This window comes from Xyrauchen texanus, chromosome 2 (assembly GCF_025860055.1).
Source record: "Xyrauchen texanus isolate HMW12.3.18 chromosome 2, RBS_HiC_50CHRs, whole genome shotgun sequence".
Taxonomy (NCBI): domain Eukaryota; kingdom Metazoa; phylum Chordata; class Actinopteri; order Cypriniformes; family Catostomidae; genus Xyrauchen; species Xyrauchen texanus.
The window spans coordinates 5,569,884-5,595,773 of record NC_068277.1 but is presented as its reverse complement, the minus strand read 5'-3'; the positions used below and the strand labels follow the sequence as shown (position 1 = coordinate 5,595,773).

General features: G+C 37.0%; 1 protein-coding gene across 1 annotated transcript in view; it reads right to left on the bottom strand.

Moving 5' to 3' along the window:
• Positions 1 to 25,890, bottom strand: part of LOC127619352 (ankyrin-2-like) — a 132,025-nt gene that overhangs the window by 67,758 nt on the left and 38,377 nt on the right. Inside the window, exons 3-16 of the mRNA XM_052092251.1 lie at positions 20,410 to 20,508; positions 18,708 to 18,806; positions 18,504 to 18,602; positions 16,117 to 16,302; positions 11,538 to 11,561; positions 8,788 to 8,796; positions 7,981 to 8,079; positions 7,522 to 7,620; positions 5,387 to 5,485; positions 4,782 to 4,979; positions 4,595 to 4,693; positions 4,300 to 4,398; positions 2,904 to 3,002; positions 404 to 601 (exon numbers count right to left, since the gene is read on the bottom strand). Of these exons, the coding sequence (XP_051948211.1) occupies positions 404 to 601; positions 2,904 to 3,002; positions 4,300 to 4,398; positions 4,595 to 4,693; positions 4,782 to 4,979; positions 5,387 to 5,485; positions 7,522 to 7,620; positions 7,981 to 8,079; positions 8,788 to 8,796; positions 11,538 to 11,561; positions 16,117 to 16,302; positions 18,504 to 18,602; positions 18,708 to 18,806; positions 20,410 to 20,508 (1,506 nt within the window). The remainder of the gene's footprint in view (positions 1 to 403; positions 602 to 2,903; positions 3,003 to 4,299; positions 4,399 to 4,594; positions 4,694 to 4,781; positions 4,980 to 5,386; positions 5,486 to 7,521; positions 7,621 to 7,980; positions 8,080 to 8,787; positions 8,797 to 11,537; positions 11,562 to 16,116; positions 16,303 to 18,503; positions 18,603 to 18,707; positions 18,807 to 20,409; positions 20,509 to 25,890) is intronic.

Below are 25,890 nucleotides of genomic sequence, written 5' to 3'. Positions count from 1 at the left end.
TTAGCTCAACTGTCCATTGCATATTTGTATGTATATGTTGCTAAATACTTTGTGTAAACTTAAAAGTACAGTTACTTCATATTAACATAAAATGTCAAACTAAAATTATTACAGTATGTTTCTCTATGAACTAATAGGATACAATTGAATAGAATGTGATACAATTATACAGGGTAAAAGATCATAGCAATTCTTTATGTGTCCAGTTAATGTATAGTATGTCTGGAACGTTTAGAAACCACTGACCAAAATTAATTATTTTTATATGGTGGGTTAAAATCTCAACTACTGGCCTGACTAGGCCTGACTAGGCCAGCAGAACAATGTTGCATCCATGTATTGATATTCATGGTGGTGTGAGCTTGTCTTTTGATCAGGGTGGCACCATTTGTCCGTCACTGACCTTGGTAGCTAATGAGTGGGTGGCACCGGCCTCCAGCAGCACTGTTGTGACATCAAGATGTCCCTCGCGCGCGGCGATGTGAAGCGGCGTGTAGCCGTTAGTGGTGGCGGCATCCGGATGAGCCATGTGCTGCAGCAGCAGCTGAACGATCTCCGTTTTACCCAGACGTGACGCAATGTGCAGAGGAGTCTGATTCTCCTGATTGGATGAAGTTTAGAATGAGACAATAGAAATATCAGCTTTTTACACCAATAAGAAATCAACGAGTAATTCTGAGATGTAAAAACAACACTTCCTTTCAAAATAATTCCTGTGAAAAGTGATGGATGAATATATAATCTGACATCACTGTCATGCACTTGCACATTTTCAAATGTGCTTAAAGGAATATTCCGGGTTCAGTACAAGTTAAGCGCAGTCGACAGCATTTGTGGCATAATGTTGATTTACCACAAAAATTCATAATAATAAAAAATAAAAAAAAGCACAAATATTGGTTCCAGTGAGGCACTTACAATGGAAGTGAATGGGGAAAATCTGTAAACGTTAAAATACTCAAAAGTACTTCAAAAATGTAGTCACGATACGTAAACAATATGCGTGTTAACATGATTTTAGGGTGATAAAACACTTCCGTGTAAAGTTATAGCCAATTTTACAACTTCATTGCCATGACAAAGTAATGTCAACAAATCCTTAAACGACTGTAAAATTATGATTTAAATTACTTTACCGCTAAAATAATACATGAGTTTTAACAGAATTAATTTAAGTACTTTTATAAAATGATTCGCTTTTAATTTCTGCCTTTAAAGTCTTCCATATTAAGTGCCACCCTGTAACCTGGATTTTTGCTTTTTGTTTTATTTTATTTTAAGAAAAGTAGAAACAAGTCGAAAATGTTATGGTAATTAACTATGGAAGCCCTGAACCACACTATTATTTTTATTTTATGTTTTCAAATAAATTCTTTAGCCTATGTTTATATCTAAAAAAAAAATTTACATTTTTTTTTTCACTCTAAATTTTGTATTCCTAACTAAAAACAATTATCCACAAAAGGCAACAAATTTTTTCTGCATGCTAGCTAACAATTAGCATGCAATACCAACCTCGGCCACCAGGTGCCACTATCAGCAAGCATGAAATCTTACAAGGTGACAGATGACAGCTGTGGTTCTTGATCTGTTGATTTATAGTTGTATAACTCTCTAACAAGAATGTTTTGCAAATCTTAATCAAGGAAAGAAACATGTATAATGTTTGAAGGTCTACTAATACATGAAATCCCACAGTTAAATGAATAGGCATCAGGTTACATGTGTTTCATATGGGAGTTATTTCTGAATGTTTGATAACATTCACCATCAGGAATATCAATGCTGCTATTGATGATGTGCTTTATTATATTGTTGGCCTATATAAACATGCACTAGATAGACATCTTTGACCATTGCGACACCTCTCGCTGTGTTTTCAGTGCAGTGTTTGAAGGGATGACTCATGTTAGCGTTGCCCAAATCAATTAACTCTATGGAGGGACGCGTCAGCTTCAGTGGTACCACAGCACCATGTCGAGTTAAAGAAAGCTAGAGCGCTGCTTGAGGAAATGGTGTAAGCTTCTTGTTAAAAAAAAATAAATCAAACATCCAGAAATAACTCCCATATGCCATATGAAACATATGTAACCTGAGGTATATTCATTTAATCGTGGGAGTTTATGTATTAGTAGACTCTCTAACATTATACATGTTTCTTTCCTTGATTAAGATTTGCCAAACATTCTAGTTAGAGTATTATACAACAACAAATCCACAGATCAAGCACCGCAGCGGTCATCTGTCACTTTGTAAGATTTCATGCTAACTGATAGTGGCACCTGTTGCCAAAGTTGGCACTGCATGCTAATGTTTTTCATGTGTTGCCTCTTGAGAGAAATGTTTTTTGAGAGAGAGAAAAAAGTTTTTTTAGACTGAAAAAAACATTTGTAGGACATCAAAATGTGCGGTGTTGGAGGGCTCCAGGAACAGGGTTGGGTAGCACTGCTTTAAAGGGTCATTTCACTCAAAAATTACCATTCTGTCATTTTTACACTCCCTGATGTTGTTCCAAATCCCAAAAAACTTTCTATAATTCATAACTTTCTGAAAATGCAATGAAAGTGAATGGTGACTGAGACTCACATATCGCCAAACATGTTCCACAAAAGAATGCCATTTCGGTTTGGAACAACATGAAGACATTATTGTCATTTTTTAAAGTAAATCTTGTGTACAAAATGCCTTTGTTTAATTTGAGCAATTTTGTGTACGTCTCAATTGTTATCATATGTAGGGTACACATGCTTTACAGTATATAAGCCATTTAAAAGCCTACATTGAACTACTACTTAAAAAAATGTAATGCAGTTGTAATACTCATTACTCGTCAGACAGAAGGTTAATATGTGGTAAGTCCACCCTGAGCATGTGCAGCGTTGGCATATGTCTGTGTCTCTTACTCTTGCTCTGGCATCCACCATGGCTCCGTTCCTCAACAGACAGCGAACAACCTCCACCTGTCCAGCACGAGTGGCCATGTGCAGAGCCGTCTCTCCACGCTGAGTACAAAAACAGAGGGAGTTGTACTAAAATGAAGTAACAGTGAACATTAGTATGTATTTTCATTAACCGAAGCCAATAACTGCTGTTAAAGTTACTGTTAAAATTTAGTTTATGGCACCTAATGCATGAGATTATGTTAAAGGGGTCATGACATGAGGAATCAAATTTTCCTTGATCTTTTGACATATAAAGACATACTGTAAGTTTCAGAATTGAAAACGTCCACCTTAATAGCAAAAGAGCAATTATGTAAACCAAGCTGCAAAAATTTGGAAACAGTCATCTGCATATGACTGCCTCTATTGCAAGACATCAATGCCTATTTTTCGTCATTACACCCTTGGCCACGCCCACTGGCCAATCAGTCACACAGATGAAGAGGAGAGAGATGAGACTGTCATGGGTGATTCATCCAAGGTGGACTTACACAGGACACCTTCATGTGGCTTTTTGGATTTAAATGTTTTTCTACAAAAATGTGCACAAGACGAACGACTTTGACCGTTATCATACATCTCACGCTGCTTTTAAAAGATGCTATGTCAACTTCTAACTCTAAAAAGGATCCCCCATTGCGTTTCATCTGCGCTGTCATGCCGTTGTGCTCTTTTGAAGACATCCTAGACCGTTTTTGCACCCATCAATGCTATTTTTAATTGTTGGCCTTTTGTTAACACTCACTACATGGACGTCTTTGATTGTATTGATGCCTTTCCACACAACAAAGACGATGTGTGCCACATTTTAAGAGCATACAATCACAACTTTTAAAAACGTGTCTCATTCTGCTGCTGCCACTGGTTGGGTGAAACACATGCAGTCCTTTGTGTAAACAAACAGTCACAATATGATTCAAGCTTTGCAAAATAACTCTTATTGAAACATGGAGCAGTTAAAACACTATTGGACCACAAATCTGTAAGTAAACTGTTTCATACATGAATATTTCATATGTCATGATTGTTTGATATTTTATGGTGTTGCTTGAGTGATCGGTTTAATATATCCAGATTAATTGTGTTGGGTGTGCAGAACGCGTTAACCCTAAAATGTTGTTTTATAATGTTGTGTGCAATTTGTTCATTTTCTTTGGATTGCATTTCAAATATGTCTGTATTAGAAAGGCTGCACGATGTTAGCCAATCAGAACAGAGGCATTTACATTGAAGTCTTAAAGAGCAAGACAGCTTAAAACCAAGTATTTCAGACAGAGGGCCAGAGACAGGGTGGAAAATTATTATATATGACTAAATTATGACTGTTATGGTGCAAAAATACTAAACTATTACTCACTATGTTGCTGACGTCAGGAGAAGCTCCATTCTGCAGTAGTAGGAGAACAATGTTGAGGTGACCCATGAAAGCAGCCACATGGATGGGTGTGAGACCAGACTATAGAGAGATCAGATCAACGATATCAGTCTTATCACCTATTCTAATAAATGATCTAATCAGTCTTCACATTGATTCTAGCACAGAAATACAGTATGCACAAATTGTATATTGATTAAATATAATTACGGGAAGAAGTTGAAGTAATTCTGTGAAATGGATTATGGCACAAATCCGAGAAGCGGTTTGTTCGTACCTCAGTGATAGCTTGAGTAAAGGCTCCATACTTGACCAGCAGCTCCATCACTTTCACTCTGTTCTTCTTACAGGCGATGTGTAGAGGTGTGAAGCCGTTCTGAACAAAACAAACAGCGGTAAAATTATACACGATAATTAAAACTTTACAGAGGAATCCAGGAGCACAATAAGAATAATGTATTTACCAGGGCTCGAGCATTGGGATTGGCTCTCTTGTCCAGCAGAAGTTTGGTGACTCTGCAGTGACCACAGTGGGCGGCAACATGGAGGGCGGTCAGGTAGTCCAGCGTGACATCATCAACTGGCGCGTTGTGCTGCAGCAGGTGCTTCACACACTCCACATGGTCACCCTGCGCTGCCATGTGGAGAGGAGACAAACCGTTCTGAAAGAAAGAAAAAGAATGAGAAAGAAAGAAAAAATGCCTTATAACCTTTGAAGTACATAATAGTTAGCTTAGCAACATGCTAACATTGTACTAATCAATTGAAAGATTATGTAAAAAAAGTCATAATTGTCGACTATTTTGATTTATACAATTTACATTTACTTACTTCTTTTAGTTGGATCAACTGCATGCCATATCCTAACCCTATTCTGAATTATTCACATGAAGAATGCTTCTAGTAAAGGCACGTGTGAGCGACTGTTAATAGAGTTGCTACGCATGTATGAGGTTCCATTTTAGTAAGGATGCCACCTTAAAAGCTAGCTGCCTATGTAGACGGACTGTAGAAAGCAAGGCAGCTCACTATGTTTTGGAACACAGGTTCTGGTGTCTACAGTACATACCTTGGTTCTGGCTAGCACGGGGGCTCCTCTCTCCAGTAGAAGCTCTACTGATGTGTCGTGTCCACTCCTTGCTGCACAGTGTAGAGGTGTGAGGCCGTCCTTTAAAACACACACACACAAACACCTAAAGGTCACCCGAGTAATGTCATTACAAAGCTCTTTAGGGCTTTAAACAGCTCATAAATGTGATATGTCACATACAAGCAGATCCACTTCTCCTTCACTCCAACACACACTCACACCTTTACATATTTATCTAAATAAGGACATATCATAGACTTCTATTGTTTAGATATGAAGCTAATTATGACTACGGACTAACCCTATCCCTAGAAGAATTTCTTTTTGCAGTTTAAGAAAAAAGAAAACATCATTGTTTAGTGTGTAGTGCAGGACATAAAACACTGCTGAAGTGCACACACAACAGAGAGAACGAGAGAGAGAGTGTAAGGGATGACACATCACACACTGCAGAAGGAAGACTGCAGAACAAAAGGACAGAACACAAGCAGGTCTCCAAACTGCAGTCAAAATGTGAGAGAACACAGCCAGTCAGATTACAGTATATTCAGTGGCAACAGCACATAGAAAGAAAAATCTATCCGTCCGTCCGTCCGTCCATACATCTGTCGATCCGTCCATCCGTCTGTCTATCAATTCATCCACCCATCCATCCGTCTATCTTTTCAGCCATCTATCCGTCCGTCTTTCCATCCATCCATCCATCCATCTGTCTGTCCATCTATCTGTTCATCCATCCATCCGTTCATCCTTCCATCCATCCATCCATCTGTCTGTCTGTCCGTCCGTCGATCCGTTCATCCTTCCGTCTGTCCGTCTATCTGTTCATCCTTCCATCCGTTCACCCTTCCATCCATCCATCCATCTGTCTGTCCGTCCGTCGATCCGTTCATCCTTCCGTCTGTCCGTCTATCTGTTCATCCTTCCATCCATCCATCTATCCGTTCATCCTTCAGTCCATTCATCCTTCCATCTCTCTGTCCATCTATCCGTCTGTCTTTCCATCCATCCATCCATCCATCTGTCCGTCCGTCTATCCGTTCATCCTTCTGTCTGTCCGTCTATCTGTTCATCCTTCCGTCTGTCCGTCTATCTGTTCATCCTTCCATCCATCTGTCTGTCCATCTATTCATTCATCCTTCCATCCATCTGTCTGTCCATCTATCCGTTCATCCTTCAATCCATCCGTCCGTCTGTCTGTCTGTCTATTCATCCACCCATCAATCCATCCATCCATCCATCTGTCCGTCTGTCCAACCATCCATCCGTCTGTCTGTCTGATTGTCTGTCCGTTCGTCCGTCTGTCTATTCATCCACCCATCAATCCATATGTCCATCCGTCTGTCTGTCTTTCCATCAATCAATCAATCAATCTATCTATCTATCTATCTATCTATCTATCTATCTATCTATCTATCTATCTATCTATCTATCTATCTATCTATCTATCTATCTATCTATCTATCTATCTGTCTGTCTGTCTCTCTATCTGTCTGTCTCTCTATCTGTCTCTCTATCCATCCACCCATCAATCCATCTGTCCGTCCATCCGTCTGTCTGTCTGTCCTTCCATCCATCCATCCATCCATCCATCCATCAGTCTGTCAGTCCATACGTCCGTCCGTCCATCTGTCTGTCTTTGCATCGTCTGTCCATCCATCCGTCCATCCATCCGTTCATACTTCCATCCCTCTGTCTGTCTGACCGTTCGCCCGTCTGTCTATTCATCCACCCATCAATCCATCCATCCATATGTCCATCTGTCTGTCTGTCCATTAATCAATCTGTCTATCTGTCTGTCTGTCTGCTCTGTCTGTCTGCATCTGTCCTTCCATCCATCCATCCATCCACCTATCTAGCAGATCATTCAAGTTAAACTCCATATATATTCAGCTTCATAAACAGTAGTAAAGAACATGAAATTGCTACCGTAGCTTTTGACAACACTGAGATGAATGCACTGCAGCGCTCCAGCTTCATTTCTGATTACAACGGTGCAACGGTATCTTTGTAGGGTGTGGTTTTGGAAAGAGCGGCCTTGTCTAATTCAGTCCAGAATAGCTGATATCACTTACAACACCTTTAAAGATGAAAGGAAAATGTAAGTTACTCACTCTCGTTTTGGCATCAATCTGTGCTCCTCTGTCCAACAGCAGATACACCATATTAGTGTTTCCCCGCTTAGATGCAACATGAAGTGGAGTGATCCCATTCTGTAAAGAAATAAAATATCAAACAAACTTAAAACACAGGAGAACTTCAGCAAAACTTCATCAAATAATATCCCATGCAGATTTGCTAGAGGTGTTCGACTTTGATGGCAATTCATCTCCAGTAAAAGTGTTTTTCAATAATATTCTGAAGCTCTTATAAATTTGGAGCAAAATTTATAATCAGGATTCAGACGCTTTTTGAGCAATTTATTCTCAAACTTATTCCACACAAAAGAAATTTCTTGCCAATTCAATATTTTAAGAGAGAGATTTAAAAATTCCCATATATTTCCAGGTTTTCCATGATTGTGGGAACCCTGTATAATGTGTTTGCATAGCACGTAGATGCTGTATACACACCCTTGCAGTGAAGTCCACTGCAGCCCCTCGATTGAGCAGCAATGTCGCCACATTTACATTACCGTAATGAGCAGCGATATGCAGCGGTGTAAATCCACTCTACAAAAACAACCAAAAAGGGGGACGGGGCAAAAATACACAAAGCACATGAGACCTCAACCAATATCACTTCTGAAAATAAATGATGATCTGAGACTGGTTTATCTGACCAACACATCCCCAAACCCATTCAAACATCAGATTAAAACACTGGATTCAGATCTGCCATTAGTGGCGTCTTTATGCCGTTATCATCAAGCGTAACCCTGATTCCTTTTCTAGTAGCATGCAGCAGTCACCAAATGACATTACTTCAAATTAGAGCTCTCAGTCCCATAGAGTATGTAGGAGTTTGAAAAGAATATAAACATCATTATTGAATCCTAACTACTTAACACATACAAAGACATACAAACATACATTGTAAGAGATGTCAAAACTCTCAAGACACAGTCATGCACACTGAAAACGAAATTAAGGACGAAATCAACTCACAAAAACCCAAAAAATACAATAAAAAAAGGCACAAAGTTATAACAGCATAACAGAATAAGACATACAGACCATTAATTAAACACTTAGTATAGCAGGAAAAAAAGGGTAAAATAAAATGAATTAAAAACATAAAAAAATAGTTTAAAGAAAACCTTTAAAAATAATTAAAGTGCAGAATGGCACTGTAGATCATTTCAGTAATAAAATCATGTTTGGGACTACAAGAAGGTAGAGATTGTAGAGGAGTTTGAATATTGTAAATTCTTGCCTTACCTTCCCGTTCTGAAAGTCACGGTCCGATTTAATGTGAAAACATCATTTACAAAAGTGTGAAGAATATATTGACTGTGACAAACTGATGCAAAACCAAATATATGATGCAGCATGCTGTGCAATGCATAATCTAAAACCTAAATAATAAATACTTTCATAAAAAGCCAAATTGGGTGCAGAGATGAAAGAAATGTGATATTCTGTAAGTTTATTTTACTTTATTTTTATAAAACATTGATTTGAGGATACTTTTGTAATGCTACAAAACTTTATATAAAAATGCAAGTGACAATTTCTATGAAGCCCATATTTATAATGCATTGTAAAGACATTATACTGCATTCATACCGTCTCATAATACACCTTATAATAAGATATAACTACAGTTATAATACATTATAAGACTTCTCGTATTCATAGTTATTCTTTAGAGTATAATGCATTATAGCACAAGCAACATCCAGTTGTAACGCAGCAGAAGCTGATATAGTTAATAGTATAAGTGCTTTATAGTGTAAACAGTCAAAAGGCTTTATATTTACATTTATGCATTTGGCAGACGCTTTTCTCCAAAGTGACTTACAGAGCACTTATTACAGGGACAATCCCCCCCCGGAGCAACCTGGGGTTAAGTGCCTTGCTAAAGGACACAATGGTGGTGGCTGTGGGGATCGAACCAGCGACCTTCTGATTACAAGTTATGCGCTTTAGCCCACTACGTCACCACCACACGCTTTATGACGTGATCATATTATAAGTGATATTTGCCTGTTTTAAATAAAGCTACAAAAGCAATATCTTCTTATAAACAGTCAATTCATTACAAGTCAAACTTATATAATGCTAGTTAGTTATAAAATAATCTCCAAATAAGATGCACAAATATTTAAGTTTAATGAAGAGTCCAGTATAGAATCAGTTTGATTTCTTTTATTGTTTTATTGGGGATTGGCTACATGTGTGATCAACATACATATATATTGTTTTTCCTCAAGAGAGAGTTTCTGATATATTTGAACTTTGTAGCTTTTCAAGTGTTTTTCAAAGAATCTAAACATGTACATTGAATGCCCAGTCAGGCATCCTAAGCAACCAAATTGGCCCAGTTGCTAAGGAGGGTAGAGTCACATGGGTAACCTCATCGTGGTCGCTATAATGTGGTTCTCGCTCTCGGTGGGGCGTGTGGGGAGTTTGGATGCCGCGGAGAATAGCGAGAAGCTTCCACACGCGCCATGTCTCCGTTGTAACGCGCTCAACAAACCACGTGATAAGATGCACGAATGCAACTGAGAGTCGTCCTCCGCCACCCGGATTGAGGCGAGTCACTACGCCACCACAAGGACTTAGAGAACATTGGGAATTGGGCGTTCCAAATTGGGGAGAAATTACATATATAAAAATACACTATAGCTTCTACAGATAAAATGTGGATGTTGCTTGTGTTATAATGCATTATACTCTAAGGTATAACTATGCGTTAAGCATTAAAATGTATTATAATTGTGGTTACAATTATTTATGAGAATTTATCAAATATTATATGGTGTATAATGAGACATCACTAATGCATATAACGCCTTTAAAATGCATTAGAAATATGGGCTTCATAGAAAGTGTTACCAAAATGCATTATGAGCGTTTAGCATTCATACATCCTCCTGATGTGTGACAAAATCATTGCATCAATATTTAATCGAAATAAAATGCATTAATGCATCAAAACATTATAATTAACAAAACTACATCAAACAGCAACAACTCAAGAATGTATGTGGCACCTCTGAACATTCAAACATGATTATTGTTGGATGTATGGATGTTGAAAGAAAGATTTACCCATCTAAAGACATTTTAGCACAGGCTATATGTTATTTATATATAAAGCTTAAATGCAATCATGCTAATCTGTGCTGGGAATCAAACAACTTCTGTTGACAGGCAAATCCATGCCATTGGGCTCCTATTGACCTTTACGGGAAGAGTAATGAAATAAATGTCCATTCCACTAAAGCGCTTTAACTGGCTGCTTTGGGCTTGTGATTGATTGCATAGGCAGCAAGCAAAGTCAGTATAGGACAGTGGTATGCATTTATCTAAATAATACGATTAGTATCAGAAAATAAAATGAGAAGTTGTTTTTTGTTGTTGGTTTGCTTGCTTTTTTGTTACAGGGCCCCCATGCATTTTGACCAAATATCTTCCGTTAGATATTCTTCAGATATTACAGAATGTACATGAAGCACTTTTAAACTGCAAAGTGTTAAATAACTTATAATATAATACATAATAAAACTTGTCCTATAACAGTCAAGTTAGTGCATTGCAATGTCAAACTATAGACTGTAGACTAAGACTAAAATCCTTTTAATGATGGAGAGGATTATAGATGTTGGGAGGATATACACTGTCTGGACTACTGAATTTGTAGCCCATCTCTGATTATAATTGCTGCTTTTATGCAAATTGAACATCATCCATTAAACAATTCAGGCATTCACCAGACAGACACTTTAAAAGCATTCCCTTTAAAATCAGTCAACAAATAAAACTGAATAGTGTGACATGACATATGCAAACAGGTTTTGGATGATGCTGAAATGGGACGGACCAGCCATGCAAACATCCAAAAGAACGTAAAAATGCTTAGAAGTGTAAGAACAGGTGAGTTTTACATGCCATAAAGGAAAGATAATAAACAAATCGTTTTTTGTATATGCAAAAAAAAAAAAATACTAGTTAAATATCTCTACCTCAGTAGTCCTATTAACCATCATCTGTAGCAGTAAAAACAGGGAAGGAAACAGGCTTGTTATATTTCACCCAAACACATGTTCTCATAAATGGCGGCTGCATGCACATTCTGCCAGAGAAGCAAGCGGTTTTCATTTTTCTCTGAGGGACGAACTATTTTCCAAACTGCCACTAGCAAACCATTCATAACTGCCTCATAATTAAACAAAAATAATTTACATTTACGTGTATGCATTTGACAGACGCTTTTATCCAAAGCGACTTACAGGGACAATCCCCCCGGAGCAAAATGGAGTTAAATTCAGATTTATTACTATATATTCAGATTTTACAACTATATATTCAGATTAACAACTCAGATGTATAACTATATATTCAGATTAACAACTCAGATTTATAACTATATATTCAGATTTTACAACTACTGTATATATTCAGATTTTATAACTTTATATTTGCATTTATAACTATATATTCAGATTGTACAACTATATATTCAGATTTATAACTAGATATTCAGATTTTACAACTATATATTCAGATTTATAGTTACATATTCAGATTTATAACTATATATTCAGATTTTACAACTATATATTCAGATTTATTACTATATATTCAGATTTTACAACTATATATTCATATTTATAGTTACATATTCAGATTTATAACTATATATTCAGATTTTACAACTATATATTCAGATTTATTACTATATATTCAGATTTTACAACTATATATTCAGATTTATAACTATATATTCATATTTATTACTATATATTCAGATTTATAGTTACATATTCAGATTTATAACTATATATTCAGATTTTACAACTATATATTCAGATTTATAACTATATATTCAGATTTTACAACTATATATTCAGATTTTACAACTATATATTCAGATTTATAACTATATATTCATATTTTATAACTTTATATTTGCATGTATAACTATATATTCAGATTTTACAACTATATATTCAGATTTATAACTATATATTCAGATTTATAACTAGATATTCAGATTTTACAACTATATATTCAGATTTATAACTAGATATTCAGATTTTACAACTATATATTCAGATTTATAGTTACATATTCAGATTTATAACTATATATTCAGATTTTACAACTATATATTCAGATTTATTACTATATATTCAGATTTTACAACTATATATTCAGATTTATAACTATATATTCAGATTTTACAACTATATATTCAGATTTATAACTAGATATTCAGATTTATAACTAGATATTCAGATTTTACAACTATATATTCAGATTTATTACTATATATTCAGATTTATAGTTACATATTCAGATTTATAACTATATATTCAGATTTTACAACTATATATTCAGATTTATAACTATATATTCAGATTTTACAACTATATATTCAGATTTTATAACTTTATATTTGCATGTATAACTATATATTCAGATTTTACAACTATATATTCAGATTTATAGTTACATATTCAGATTTATAACTATATATTCAGATTTATAACTATATATTCAGATTTATTACTATATATTCAGATTTATAGTTACATATTCAGATTTATAACTATATATTCAGATTTTACAACTATATATTCAGATTTTACAACTATATATTCAGATTTATAACTATATATTCAGATTTTATAACTTTATATTTGCATGTATAACTATATATTCAGATTTTACAACTATATATTCAGATTTATAGTTACATATTCAGATTTATAACTATATATTCAGATTTATAACTATATATTCAGATTTTACAACTATATATTCAGATTTATAGTTACATATTCAGATTTATAACTATATAGTCAGATTTTATAACTATATATTCAGATTTTATAACTATATATTTTGATTTGTAACTATATATTCAGATTTACACCTAAACATTCAGATTTTATATAATGATTTCTTGTTTGGACCCCCTTGCGTCCCAATATACAATATTCTACATACAACAATATATTCAGATTAATAGATTTATAATTATAAATTCAGATTACAAATATATATATATATATATATTTGGCCACTTTTTAAGAAAAACAACTACCTCATTTCCTAATAGACAGTCATTCAGTCACTCACACAAATACACCTTGCACTCAAAAGACATGCAGGTAGATTTTCATGCAAACATATTAAATGCATCGGTGCACATTCATTTAGCAAGTGCATGCGATCGCTGTACGTTTACCCTTTACAGAAAACTATGCAATGCTTTAACCCCGCTGCACACTGTACGATTCTGCCGTCGGAGACAAAATTTCGGGAATCCTAAAGGATTACTGTCGTTGCTGGGCAAAATCGGCAATCTTACAACATTCAGTGTAACATGTTCACAGACGGACCATTATTAGCTTTTGCGATGATCTTCAGCCTTCAACGAAGTTTGGGCAGTGTGTGAAATTTAGCATCGTAGCTGTATAGTGTGACTGCTATTATGACGGGCAGATGAGATATTCCGCTCCTCTCTCGCTCCCCAATTCACTGTTTTCGGCAAAAACTGCTAATATGCACCTTGGAAGGAAACCTGCTCTACGTCTGCACCATGGCAACATTTGTGCCCAGTTATGAATAAATAAGCAGAAAATACTTGGAGAAAAGTGGAACACTTCAGCAAAATGAAAGCATTATTCCCCGAATTAAATACAATGAAAATAATTAAACAATTACATACTTTACATTTATCATGCATTTTCTTTACAACTTTATTTTAATTACTATTTTACTTTTAATAAATTTACTTTAAGCGTCTGTAAACTTCTAGTTAAGGTTCACACCACTCCGATGAATAAATAAAAATGAACAATTTATTTTGTTAAGTATTTATGGGACGTTTGAATCCAAATCAGAAGATCCAATTGGACACAATTATAGAAATCTATGTCATGTTTGGGAATTTGCAATTATTAGCCTACATGAATTTTCAACATTTTGCGTGGCCTCTGTAGGTATTAATCTAAAAAAGGAGTAACCTTTTTTGTATTCCCTATGTGAACGCAGAACTGTGTCATATTTCGGGCCACAAGTCTTTTTTCCATAATGAATCTTTGCTTGTGGTTGCTAACTATTCCTGTAGGGTTCCTCCCGCACTGGGGTTCATTCTCAGCATATGTCATTTTCCTTATTTGTGATCAGGATGTCTTATTAAAGGCCTATTTGGCAGGTGATGTAGTGGCATTGGAGCAATGGAAATGCTGATGCCCTGACTTTCAGAAAAAAAAAAATACCAAAAAAAAAAAAAGCTCCTCTGGGCAAATCTCGCCGTTTTGCTTCTATTTATTTATTCCTTTTATCATCCAATTTGGAATGCCCAATTCCCAATGCGCTTTTTAGTCCTCGTGGTGGCGTAGTGACTCAATACGGGTGGTGGAGGACGAATCCCAGCTGCCTCCGCGTCTGAGACCATCAACCCGTGCATCGTATCACGTGGCTTGTTGAGCGTGTCGCCACGGAGACATAGTGCGTGTGGAGACTTCACGCTATTCTCCACAGCATCCATGCTCAACTCACCACACGCTCCACCGAGAGCAAGGACCACATTATAGCGACCACGAGGAGGTTACCCTATGTAACTCTACCCTCGTAAGCAACCGGTCCAATTTGGTTGCTTAGGAGACCTGGCTGTCGCTCAGCACGCCTTGGATTCAAACTCGCAATCCCAGGGGTGATAGCCAGCGTCTTTACCGCTGAGCTACCCAGACCCCGTTTTGCTTCTACTCATTATTAATGATCAATATACTTCTATAGGGACCACCGGTGTGTATCGTACAGTCTGACATAATGTCGCATAGTGTGCCATGGCGATCTCAGTGCGTTCATATCGTACAGTCTTGACAAGTAACAATCTTAAAGGACTGTAAAAATCGTACAGTGTATAGCGGGCTTTACTCTAAGTTTTTTTTATCACAGCACAACTGATAAAACAGAGGAATGGGTAAGTAGGTAAAAGAGTGAAACCCGGATAGCGTCGGGATGGAAACACACGACACAGGCACACTTAGACTGGAGAGAGAAACACAGAGAAAACAGATGCAGAGAGACTAACACAGACACAAGATTTCATCTGACACAGTCAATATGACACACATTGAAAACATCAAGTAGGGCTGGGAATCATAAAGGGATTTTACAATTCTGGTTCCGATTATAATTCTGACTACATTTAACGATTCCATTATGGAATCACCCTTTGTTCAATATCATGTACATTTTAAATTCCGGTATTTTTGAAAATATGGAACCCATAAGAACCAGTTCTCAATTCCCAACCATAAACATAACCACAAGTCACAATACAGATTTGCATTAGGAGAACAATGCGGCAAGATGCTCAGTTTGAAACGGTCGGTTAGTACATGCAGAAACTTGGTAATCGTACAGACGCCACACTCATTTAGTTATTTTCGTTACTCCAACACATACCAATAAAAACCAGATCATCTTTTTACAAAGCCACATTGTAAATAGTTTGGTTGTCATACAGTATACTTTCACCATCCTTTAGTCTTATGACTGTCTGTACCCTCTTGCAACATTTACCTTAGACTGAACATCCGCATTGTGGTCGTTTTGGAGCAGCAGGGCGGCAGATTTGGTGTCGTCCTTGCGGGCAGCGATGTGCAGGGCAGGCAGACGGACTTTGCCCTTTGTGTCGTTCTCCAGAAGGATGGACACTACCTGATTATGGCCTTGTTGCAGGGCAATAGCAAGAGGTGTGAAGCCATCCTGAAAACAGAAAGAAACATCAAATGATGGATCTTTGCAAACTTTGATTTGAAGCAAATAAAGGGGTTTGAAATTAGACAAAAAGACAAAAGGTACCAGTCTGTGTACTTCTGGAATAAACCATAATTTTAAGGGAATATCTGGGGAATAAACCATCATTTTATGTGTAATCAAACGACACACAATGGATATATATGACACCACTGACTTATGTTGTTGATTGATTATAAGATTTGAAACAATATAATATGATTGTCTTTCAAAATATTCAGATATATACAAATATATAAGAAGTTTGATAGTGTGTAAAGACCGACTCGATTGCATCATTCACAGCGTCATGGGAGTGGGTGGTTGCTGCAGAGCTCGTTTGGCACAATTTGTTTGCCGTAATACTCTTTTGTGGGTTGTTTCTCTTCAGGATAATTGGTAGTGTAGTTCATGATCAGAAATTCCACTATTAACCTCATGCAACCCCGTGTCCACATGCGTGGACATTGTATTTTGGCTTCGCTATACGCATCACATCATTTAAATGACTTTAAACTGACTGAATACTGTTCACAAGACTCTAGATTTTCATTTAAGGGTTAAACTTTTTAAGGGAGTCAAGTGACACAATAACATGGGGTTGATTTGCATGAAGCACTTCTACGGGCGCAGAGCCAACAAAAGTGCCTCTGGTAAGAAATCTCTTTAAGTTTTTTGATTGAAACCTGTTTGGGTGTAAAGAGTAGCGTCTCTAGTTTCATTTGATATGCTGCTTTAAAAGATTCATACATTTTTCAGTGTCAGCTCGCTGTTAAACATGATGTCCACATATGTGGATTTTGGGACATCATTTCCTCAAAAACATGTTAGTTATTTTGAAAAACGTTCGACTTATTTTGCTTCATTTTAACATACATTTTGTTATATTTTCCTTTGTTATCACTGTGCAATACGATTCTATTCATTAACATCAGCAAATGCATTCCTATATATTTATGGTGCATTATCAAAGTGAGAATCAATGGGTTCATCCAAAAGCTGAAAAATGTTTGCTTTATATGGAGTTAGGAAGAAAATAAGGTGCATTTCAAACTGTTCTGAGACCAGTGCAGACAGCACACTGGAGGTTAAGTCATTCACTAAATAGGGAGCAAGGGAGCATCCTATAGCTCTCCTTAGCATCATTCACTCCTAACATCCGGTCAAAAGTTCAGTTTCAGGCTGCAGATGATGTTTGGATCACTCAACATGATTGGCAGACATGGGACAATAGTTATCAGTTCACAGATTCAGAATTCATCATGAATAATTTAATTTTAACATGGTTGGCAGTGATTGGATGATGCAGGACATTACTTTGAATCAGAATTAATTATGCTAATTTCTGAGGTAATGTATGTAACATCTCAAAAACATGAATAACCAACACTCCTGCAAACATAATTAACCTGATGAAAAAAAAATCTGACTATCTATATCTTGGTATTTTTTATAAATTTCACAACTTTATCCTGCTGTCCACATATTTTGTGTCCATCATTTTTAAGACCTTTTTTATTTGACATTTGCTTGTTTATTAGGTGCTAATAGCAGGGCCGTAGCTAGTGGGGTGAAAGGTGGTAACGATTCTAGGGTCCCAAAGGTCCTTGGGGCCCACAACAAATTTGAAACTTTATTATTTTAAGAGAAAAGGGGCCCAAAGCAATATATAGTCAGGGGGCCCAGAATTCTTTGCTACGGTCCTGGCTATTAGTCACAAATCAAGAAATGGGTAAAGACGCTGGCTATCACCCCTGGAGTACGCTAGATCGTTAGTTTGAACCCAGGGTGTGCTGAATGACTCCAGCCAGGTCTCCTAAGCAACCAAATTGGCCCGGTTGCTAGGGAGGGTAGAGTCACATGGGGTGACCTCCTCGAGGTCGCTATAATGTGGTTCGCTCTCGGTGGGGCGTGTGGCGAGTTGGGCGTGGATGCCGCGGTGGATGGCGTGAAGCCTCCACGCGTGCTATGTCTCCGTGGCAACGCGCTCAACAAGCCATGTGATAAGATGCGTGGGTTGACGTCTCAGACACGGAGGCAACTGGAATTCATCCTCCGCCACCCGGCTTGAGGCGAGTCACTACGCCACCACGAGGACTTAGAGTGCATTGGGAATTGGGCATTCTAAACTGGGTGAAAAAGGGATATATATATATATACTGTATATTTACCTCTGTAGCTGTGCTTTGGTTTCCACCATTCTCCAAAAGATATCGCACCACTTCTAAATGGTTTTCTTGAGAGGCCATGTACAGGGGAGTGAAACCATTCTATAGGAACACAAATCAACAACTCACATTATTTGCTGTTGATCATTTAGGAACTGTTTTAACTTCTGGCATTGTGGAAGCATACTGTAAATGAACAACTTCTACCTGAGACTGTGAATTAATGTCTGCTCCTCTCTTGACCAGGATCTTCACCACATCTCCTTGTCCTGCTAGTGAAGCGATATGCAGAGCAGTGTTTCCTTTCTATGGGTCAAAACACAATGATCATTGGGGCAGAACATTTACAGATAATAAACCGTCATTTCAAACTTGTATAATACTTTCACAATACATATTGTGCCACGTTTAGAATCGTATATTTTAAATGGAGGCTATTGTTTCTCTAAAACTAGGTTTTAAGCAGCTAATATGTGATTGTTCGATGTTTGCAGTTGAACTCTTGTTCACAGTTTCATTAACAGTTCTTCTCACTTGACTAAATAAAGCACCAGTGGTGTCCAGTTTCTAACACTGAAGTGTTGGTTTGCACCCGAGAATTTTAAAAGCTAACAGCAAACATAATTCATGGTATTTTTTCCCATTTATCTGTATTGTATTTATCTGCTTCTCATTGGGACTGAGATGAGCTTTCTTGCCTTTTCAGTACCACCTATACAAGTATACATTTACTGTGTATTTATATAACGTGCATTTTCATTTTTGTTTACCATACACATTAAAACTGTGTTTATTTGTTTGTATATAATGAATCTGAAATATCAGTGACTTATGGCTGAATTCATGTTTCAAACCCAAATTAATTGACTATACTAATAATCGAAAGATTTTGAATTCGATGAGAAATGTTTACAATCATATCGTTCAATTTCACACTTATGATTTAAATAATATTAATAAAAAGACACATATTCTGTAATTAAGCACTTTAGATCTGCTTAATATGCATGTAATGACTGGCATGCGTTTAAAGCACCCAGAACCTGATTGTAAAGGTCAATGCTATTTCTCACTGGTCTCTGTTGACCGTTCAGTGTCTCTACATTCTAGAGAAGACTGAAAAGCAATCATGTGACATGGAGATCAAGTTCCTACATCCAACACACAGTAAAGGTTACATTAGTGTAAACCTGATATTTAATCGGAGGATAAAATGGATGCATTCCTCCTTGATACAGGATCTTGTTAATAAGCATGAGATATCTTCTGTTAAAGGAGTACACCATATCAGGGCTGGACTGGTAATCTGGCATACCGGGCATTTTCCCGGTGGGCCGACGCACTTTGGGGCCGATCAGGGGCGGACCGGCCATCGGGAGAACCGAGCATGCCGGTGGGTCGGCCAGTTTTGGGCTAGGCTATGTAAAATCCCATGCCGATTTCTCTTCCCAGTCTAGCCCTGCTCCATATTAAATACAAGTTAAGCTCTATGGGCAGCATTTGTGGTATGCTGACATTTACAACATACAATAATTGCGACTACTACAGTCTGTAAAAATGAGCAAAAATTCAGATACCATTATGATAATTGCAATGGAAATGCATTTACAATGGAAGTCTATGGGGTAACTCCATAGGTTTCTTTTGTAAACGCACTTCTGTTCACACATTTCTGTACAGCTTCAACTGGAATATTGACTTTAACTACCCATCCACATTCCAAAACTGAGAGTATGAAATGAATAGGGATTTTGACCATTTATTGACCAATGTCTATGTCATATTGGTTTGGAACAACATGAGGGTGAGTAATTGATAACATAATGTTATTTTTGGCTGAACTATCCCTTTAAGACCTATGTAACCGTACACACCTGCACCATTCGTGTTTTTTCTCGAGGAACTCTACCTTGGTAGCAGAATCAACAGAAGATCCTCTCTCCAGCAGCTCCTGGACCAGCTCAATATGTCCCTCCTTGGCTGCCAGGTGCAGAGCGTTGAGGCCATTCTGCAGAAATCAGAGATAGGCGTTAGAAGCTTATTGAGGACACAAAACATTGAGAAAGAGATGTTCGGGAGAGAGGAGAACTCTAGTATACCTCCTCAGCCATTACCGAGGTAGACTGCACAACTGAAAATACACACGTTCAGTGTAACACGAGTTAAATATCACAGCAGTCGTTAAATGTCAGACTTATTCTGATCGACTACGCCAGATCAATCAGTGGGCTCCAAGAAGCGTTTTTTAGAGGAGTTGTAACAAACTAGTATTACAAGTCGTACCGGACAGCACAGCCTTAAGATCAAACTGTCATGAGGGTTCACTCTTCAAGTCATTGAGCTAATCGCTGATGCTTGTGAATGAGGTCCAAAGATATCGTACTTTCTCCACCTTGCTTTCCACAACATAATTTACAAAGCACAGCATGTTAAGATCAAGTTACCATTTTTACATATGAAGGGCTCTATATTCATGAGCAAAGACCGTGCACTACATCTTATCCAATTTTCGTGGAAGCACTAATTCAAAACACAATTTTTATGCCAGTGCAAAGTGATGTAGCCTTTAGCCTCCTTGTTAGCGCACACGCCTCCCATGCCTCCCATGCCGGTTCGAGTCCCGTTTGGAGCGGGGCGACCAGGGCCGGTTACAATGGTGCCGAGACCTGGATGGAAGTGAGGTTTAGGGGGGTTAGTGTTTCGGGAGCCAGCTGGTAGATAGCTGTAAACCTCACTCTCCTGACCTCAAGAGGTGCACTAGCGACTGACGCTAGAGGCTGTAGCCTTTAGCCTCCTTGTTAGAGCACGCGCCTCCCACCCCGGAGATGCCGGTTCGAGTCCCGTTCCGAGCGGGCGACCAGGGCCGGTTACATATTGTATGTGAATGAAGTAGCGCAAAGCGCAATCTGTCATGTTCCTGATAAATAATTTTTTGCACAAAGATGTTTCAAAACATCCTGTTTTAACCCAAAGTGTCAATTTCTCAATTTACTTCCTACATTTGCAATTTGGAGATTCTGCCAACAGGCGGTAAAGTTCATGTCCGAACTCTGAAAATCAAATGATGCCCCTCAAAATCACTGTTGTAGCTGTTTTAATGAAATAAAAATGTAGAGATTTGTGTTAAACTATCTATATGTCATGGTTTATTATTGTTATTACTAGGCCCATTGTTATTATGTTTATATTTACAGTTGCATTTGTGGTTATATAATTTGAATAGTTTTTTTTCCACCTGTTGTCATAGACTTTTTTTAAGTCACTGCAAAAGGGGCCGGTGGAAGAAGTTTGAGAGAGTAAAAGGTTTGGACTTGGTATCCGTTTTTTGACCACTTTGTTATTTTGATTATATTCTGTTTTCCTTTTAAAGGAGCAATATGTAATATATTTACTGTACCAAAACATACAATTATCATAATGTGTTATTAGAGATTTAGGAAACATGCTAAGTTAAAATATTGGCTTCCTGAAAACGATGCTACAGCCAGAATATTCTAATTTGAAATGTCCGTTCCGGACCGGAATTAGTGTTTGTGTTTTGGCCTGTGTGAGCCCGCCCACTGCCCATTTCCCAATAGTATTTCCACAACCCAGGTTGCCAAATTTGAAACAAGTTAGCGGGCAAACACAGCGCTCTGCAGCCATGGAAACCAGTAATATATCCACTGTAGCTAACATTAACAGAGTTACATAAAATCCACATGAGCTGGTTTATAATTTGCAAACAATAAAACATTGCAAACGTATAAATTAGCTGATCAACTTATAGTGAAATGCTTGTCGCTTGCCATAGTCAGTTTGCTCATTCCTGTTGCGTGTCCTCAACCTGGCAACCTGTGTGAGCTTCGAGTCTGGAGAGGATGGGGCGGGGGAGACAACTCTCTCCAATATTTGGAATTTGGACTGCAGTAAAAAAATTTAAAAGCTTGATCTCAATGTTACGTATTGCTCCTTTAAGTGTAATTAGAATTTAGAATTTTCGTGTTGCAATAACTTAATAATTAGAGCTGTCAATCGATTAAAAATTGTAATCGAATTAATGACATGGTGTCCCGATGAATTAATCGTGATTAATCACATATACAAATATTTGCTGAGAAAGCCCCTCATATAACAATAATTCAATATATAATTAAATAATTATACATGGTTATCTTTATATATTAAAAAATTATATATATAAAATAAACAAATATTCAGATAAATAAAATGCATGACATTCTTGTGGTAGAAGAGTTCATCATTAATTAAACAATATAAAAAGCGGCTTTAGAATATAATGTCTTGTTTATTACCATATTATTGATCATAAGTCAATCATTGACACACAGTTCACAGCAATCCATTACACAAGTGAATTTGTCAATCAGTGATTTATTATGAGGGCTTGTTTAAGGACCCGTCAATTTACATCTGTGTCAGATATTTCTTTTTAGAAACAATCCAGGGGTACATAGAACACAATACTACAGATATATTTTACAATAATGCCAAGACATTATATTCATTATATAGTGTAATGGTTTTCAATGCTTTGGCGTTGTTGGAGGTACAAAGAGTATTTAAATAATATTTCAAGTCTTTACAAAAAAGTGCAAATAGGGGCTTTATAGTTATAAATGTACAGTTATGTATAAAAAACTTGGCAAGAACAATCAACAGATTAATCAGAAAATATTAACTTAAGTTTTCAAATCTGTGAAAACCAAATAAAACGTCTTTATAAAGCAAAGAAAAACTAGTTAAAATAGAGGTACGTACAAACAAACAAACTTTTCATCTACAGCATTACTGAAGGAGCAAAGTGGATCTATTTCAGGGAGCATGTTTCTTAAATAAAGATTGACGGGGTAAAAACGGTGTAACAGTTTAAAGGACACCTCCTTGACCTCGTTGGTATTTAAATATGCATGAGGTAAAGACCGTCCGACCTGCGTCAGACATGCTTGTGTCGCGTCTCGGGTGTGTTGCGTCATAAAAATTAGAAATATAATATAAATATAGTTTAATACTCAATCTTTAAACACATATTAAGATCCCTTAAAGATCGCATTTGCGCTCCAAGTGTTTTGAACGCAAGAAATTGTTTTCTTCACTGTATGAAATGTGTGTTGCTCACACAGCTGAAATTTCAATTCCTGCCCTCTGGAGTAAACAGGTGGTACTACAAGCTTGAATGTCTCAGTTAAGCATTGCGATTAAAGAGCGTTAATTTTTTTAACACGTTAATTTTTGTCAAATTAATCGCACGTTATTAACGCGTTAAATCGACAGCCCTAATAATAAACTAAAACTGACGTGCATTCCGATACAACTTCTGTTAATCCTAGCCATGATTTGAGTGTCAGTAGATGAAATGTAAAATATGCCTGACATTCTTTTGATAATGCACAAAAGTGGTAAATCCATATTTCTGTTTATCTAATTTATTGCATACAGTAAATGTTTACACTACCAACTTCTTATGAATGTGCCGTTTTTGTTTATATCGCTGGTGCTTGAGTGAATTGATTATATAATAGGACGCAGATGCTGCAATTACCAGAGAAAAACCTAAGAAATAAATTGCATTTGACCCAGCCCCAAAGTCAGTGCCTAGACTGAGCACATTCTTGCACGAATATACCAAAACTTAATGGCCATGCCCATTGACTTTGTTTGCACTTCTGACTTAAAGCATAGTGCTGCACTTAGCACTAGTGCTCTTCAAATAGGGCTCATAATGTGAATCCATATAGCAATTTTCTTGTAAAGTACTATATGTAAAGTAACCGGTATGGGCATGCATACTCAAATCAAATCTGCACATATATCAAGTCATTCCTCACAGAATAATGCTTGAAATAATTATTGTACCATTTTTTTCCCTTGTTGCCTGTCAAAAGACCAAGTGAAGTAGCTCAGAAAACTGCTTGGACACTTAAAAATGTAATTGAATTAAATACATTTTCCAACCAAATGATTCTAGAACTTTTTGCTTAAGACGATGATGCCTTTGATATATTTAGTGTTGCATACGCAGGTGACCAAACACCTTTCTGGGCTCACTGTATATTTAGGGGATCTTGACTTGAATATTATGGGGTTAAAGAGCAAAATGTTTATTTTACTTACAGTAATGCTGTAAAATGCACAGTTGTCACTTACATTACACCTTATATGTTTTGAAACAGTTTAATTTCTAAGCATCAATGTCCACATGTGAGCACAGAGTATGGAATATCAAGATAAGTGATTGATTCTCAGGCTTTTGGTTGAAGGCCGAGGAGTTTACGGGTTGACCGTTTTCTGACACATATCAGACGGATAATCAATGAAAGATATTGAATTTGGCAATACGGACTCAAAAAGACATTAGCTGCTGGCTGTAGTTGCCATCCCACATTAAATTCAAGGGGTAAATCTTGAATATATGTACATGCTACAATAATTTATATGTTGAAAGTTCAGTTCATGAGGGGCCTGAACAGCTCAGCGAATATTGGCGATGACTACTAGCCCTGGAGTTGCGAGTTCGAATCCAGGGCGTGCTGAGTGACTCAAGTCAGGTCTCCTAAGCAACCAAATTGGCCCGGTTGCTAGGGAGGGTAGAGTCACATGGGGTAACCTCCTCGTGGCCATGATTAAGTGGTTCTTGCTCTATATGGGGCGTGTGGTAAGATGAGCATGGATAGTGGAGAGTAGCATGAGCCTCCACATGCTGTGAGTCTCCGTGGTGTCATGCACAGGATTGAGGGGAGTAACCGTGCCACCATGAGGACTAGTAGAGGGAATTGGGCATTCCAAAATTGGGGAGAAAAGGGGATGAAATATATATATATATATATATATATATAAAAGTTCAGTTCATGCATAGAGTAGTCAGTCTTTTTACATGCATGTCAACTAACTATTGCATCTAGAGCATGGGCAGTGCATATGTGAAGGTTTGGCAGATGCAATAAAGCAAGAAACTTTCATAGTTTCTTGCTTGTTAAACTGGTCTACAAACCCATTAACTACAGCTACAATTTGAAAGAAACTAGAACATATGAATGTTGTTTAAGCCCATAACCCCTCATTCTCCTAAACCTAAAATCTGATTGGTGGAAGGCAATGCTTCCCAGGATCATCATATATATATATACACAGACAGACAAAAAGTTCATTTTGTTAACTGTTTTGAGTGCACCAAAAATCACAAAACTCTAAATACAGTTCAATCAAATTGTACTAATAATCCCAGAAACACATTATAAACGCATCATCAATTATGAAACCCTTTCCAGCACCCACACGGACTGTGCTGACTTCAAGTAATGACACACTAGCCAGTAGCATAGAGTCAAGAGACATTTGATAAGTGAGACAGAAAGGACCATATGTCTCTTGTTTACAGCACTAGGCACAC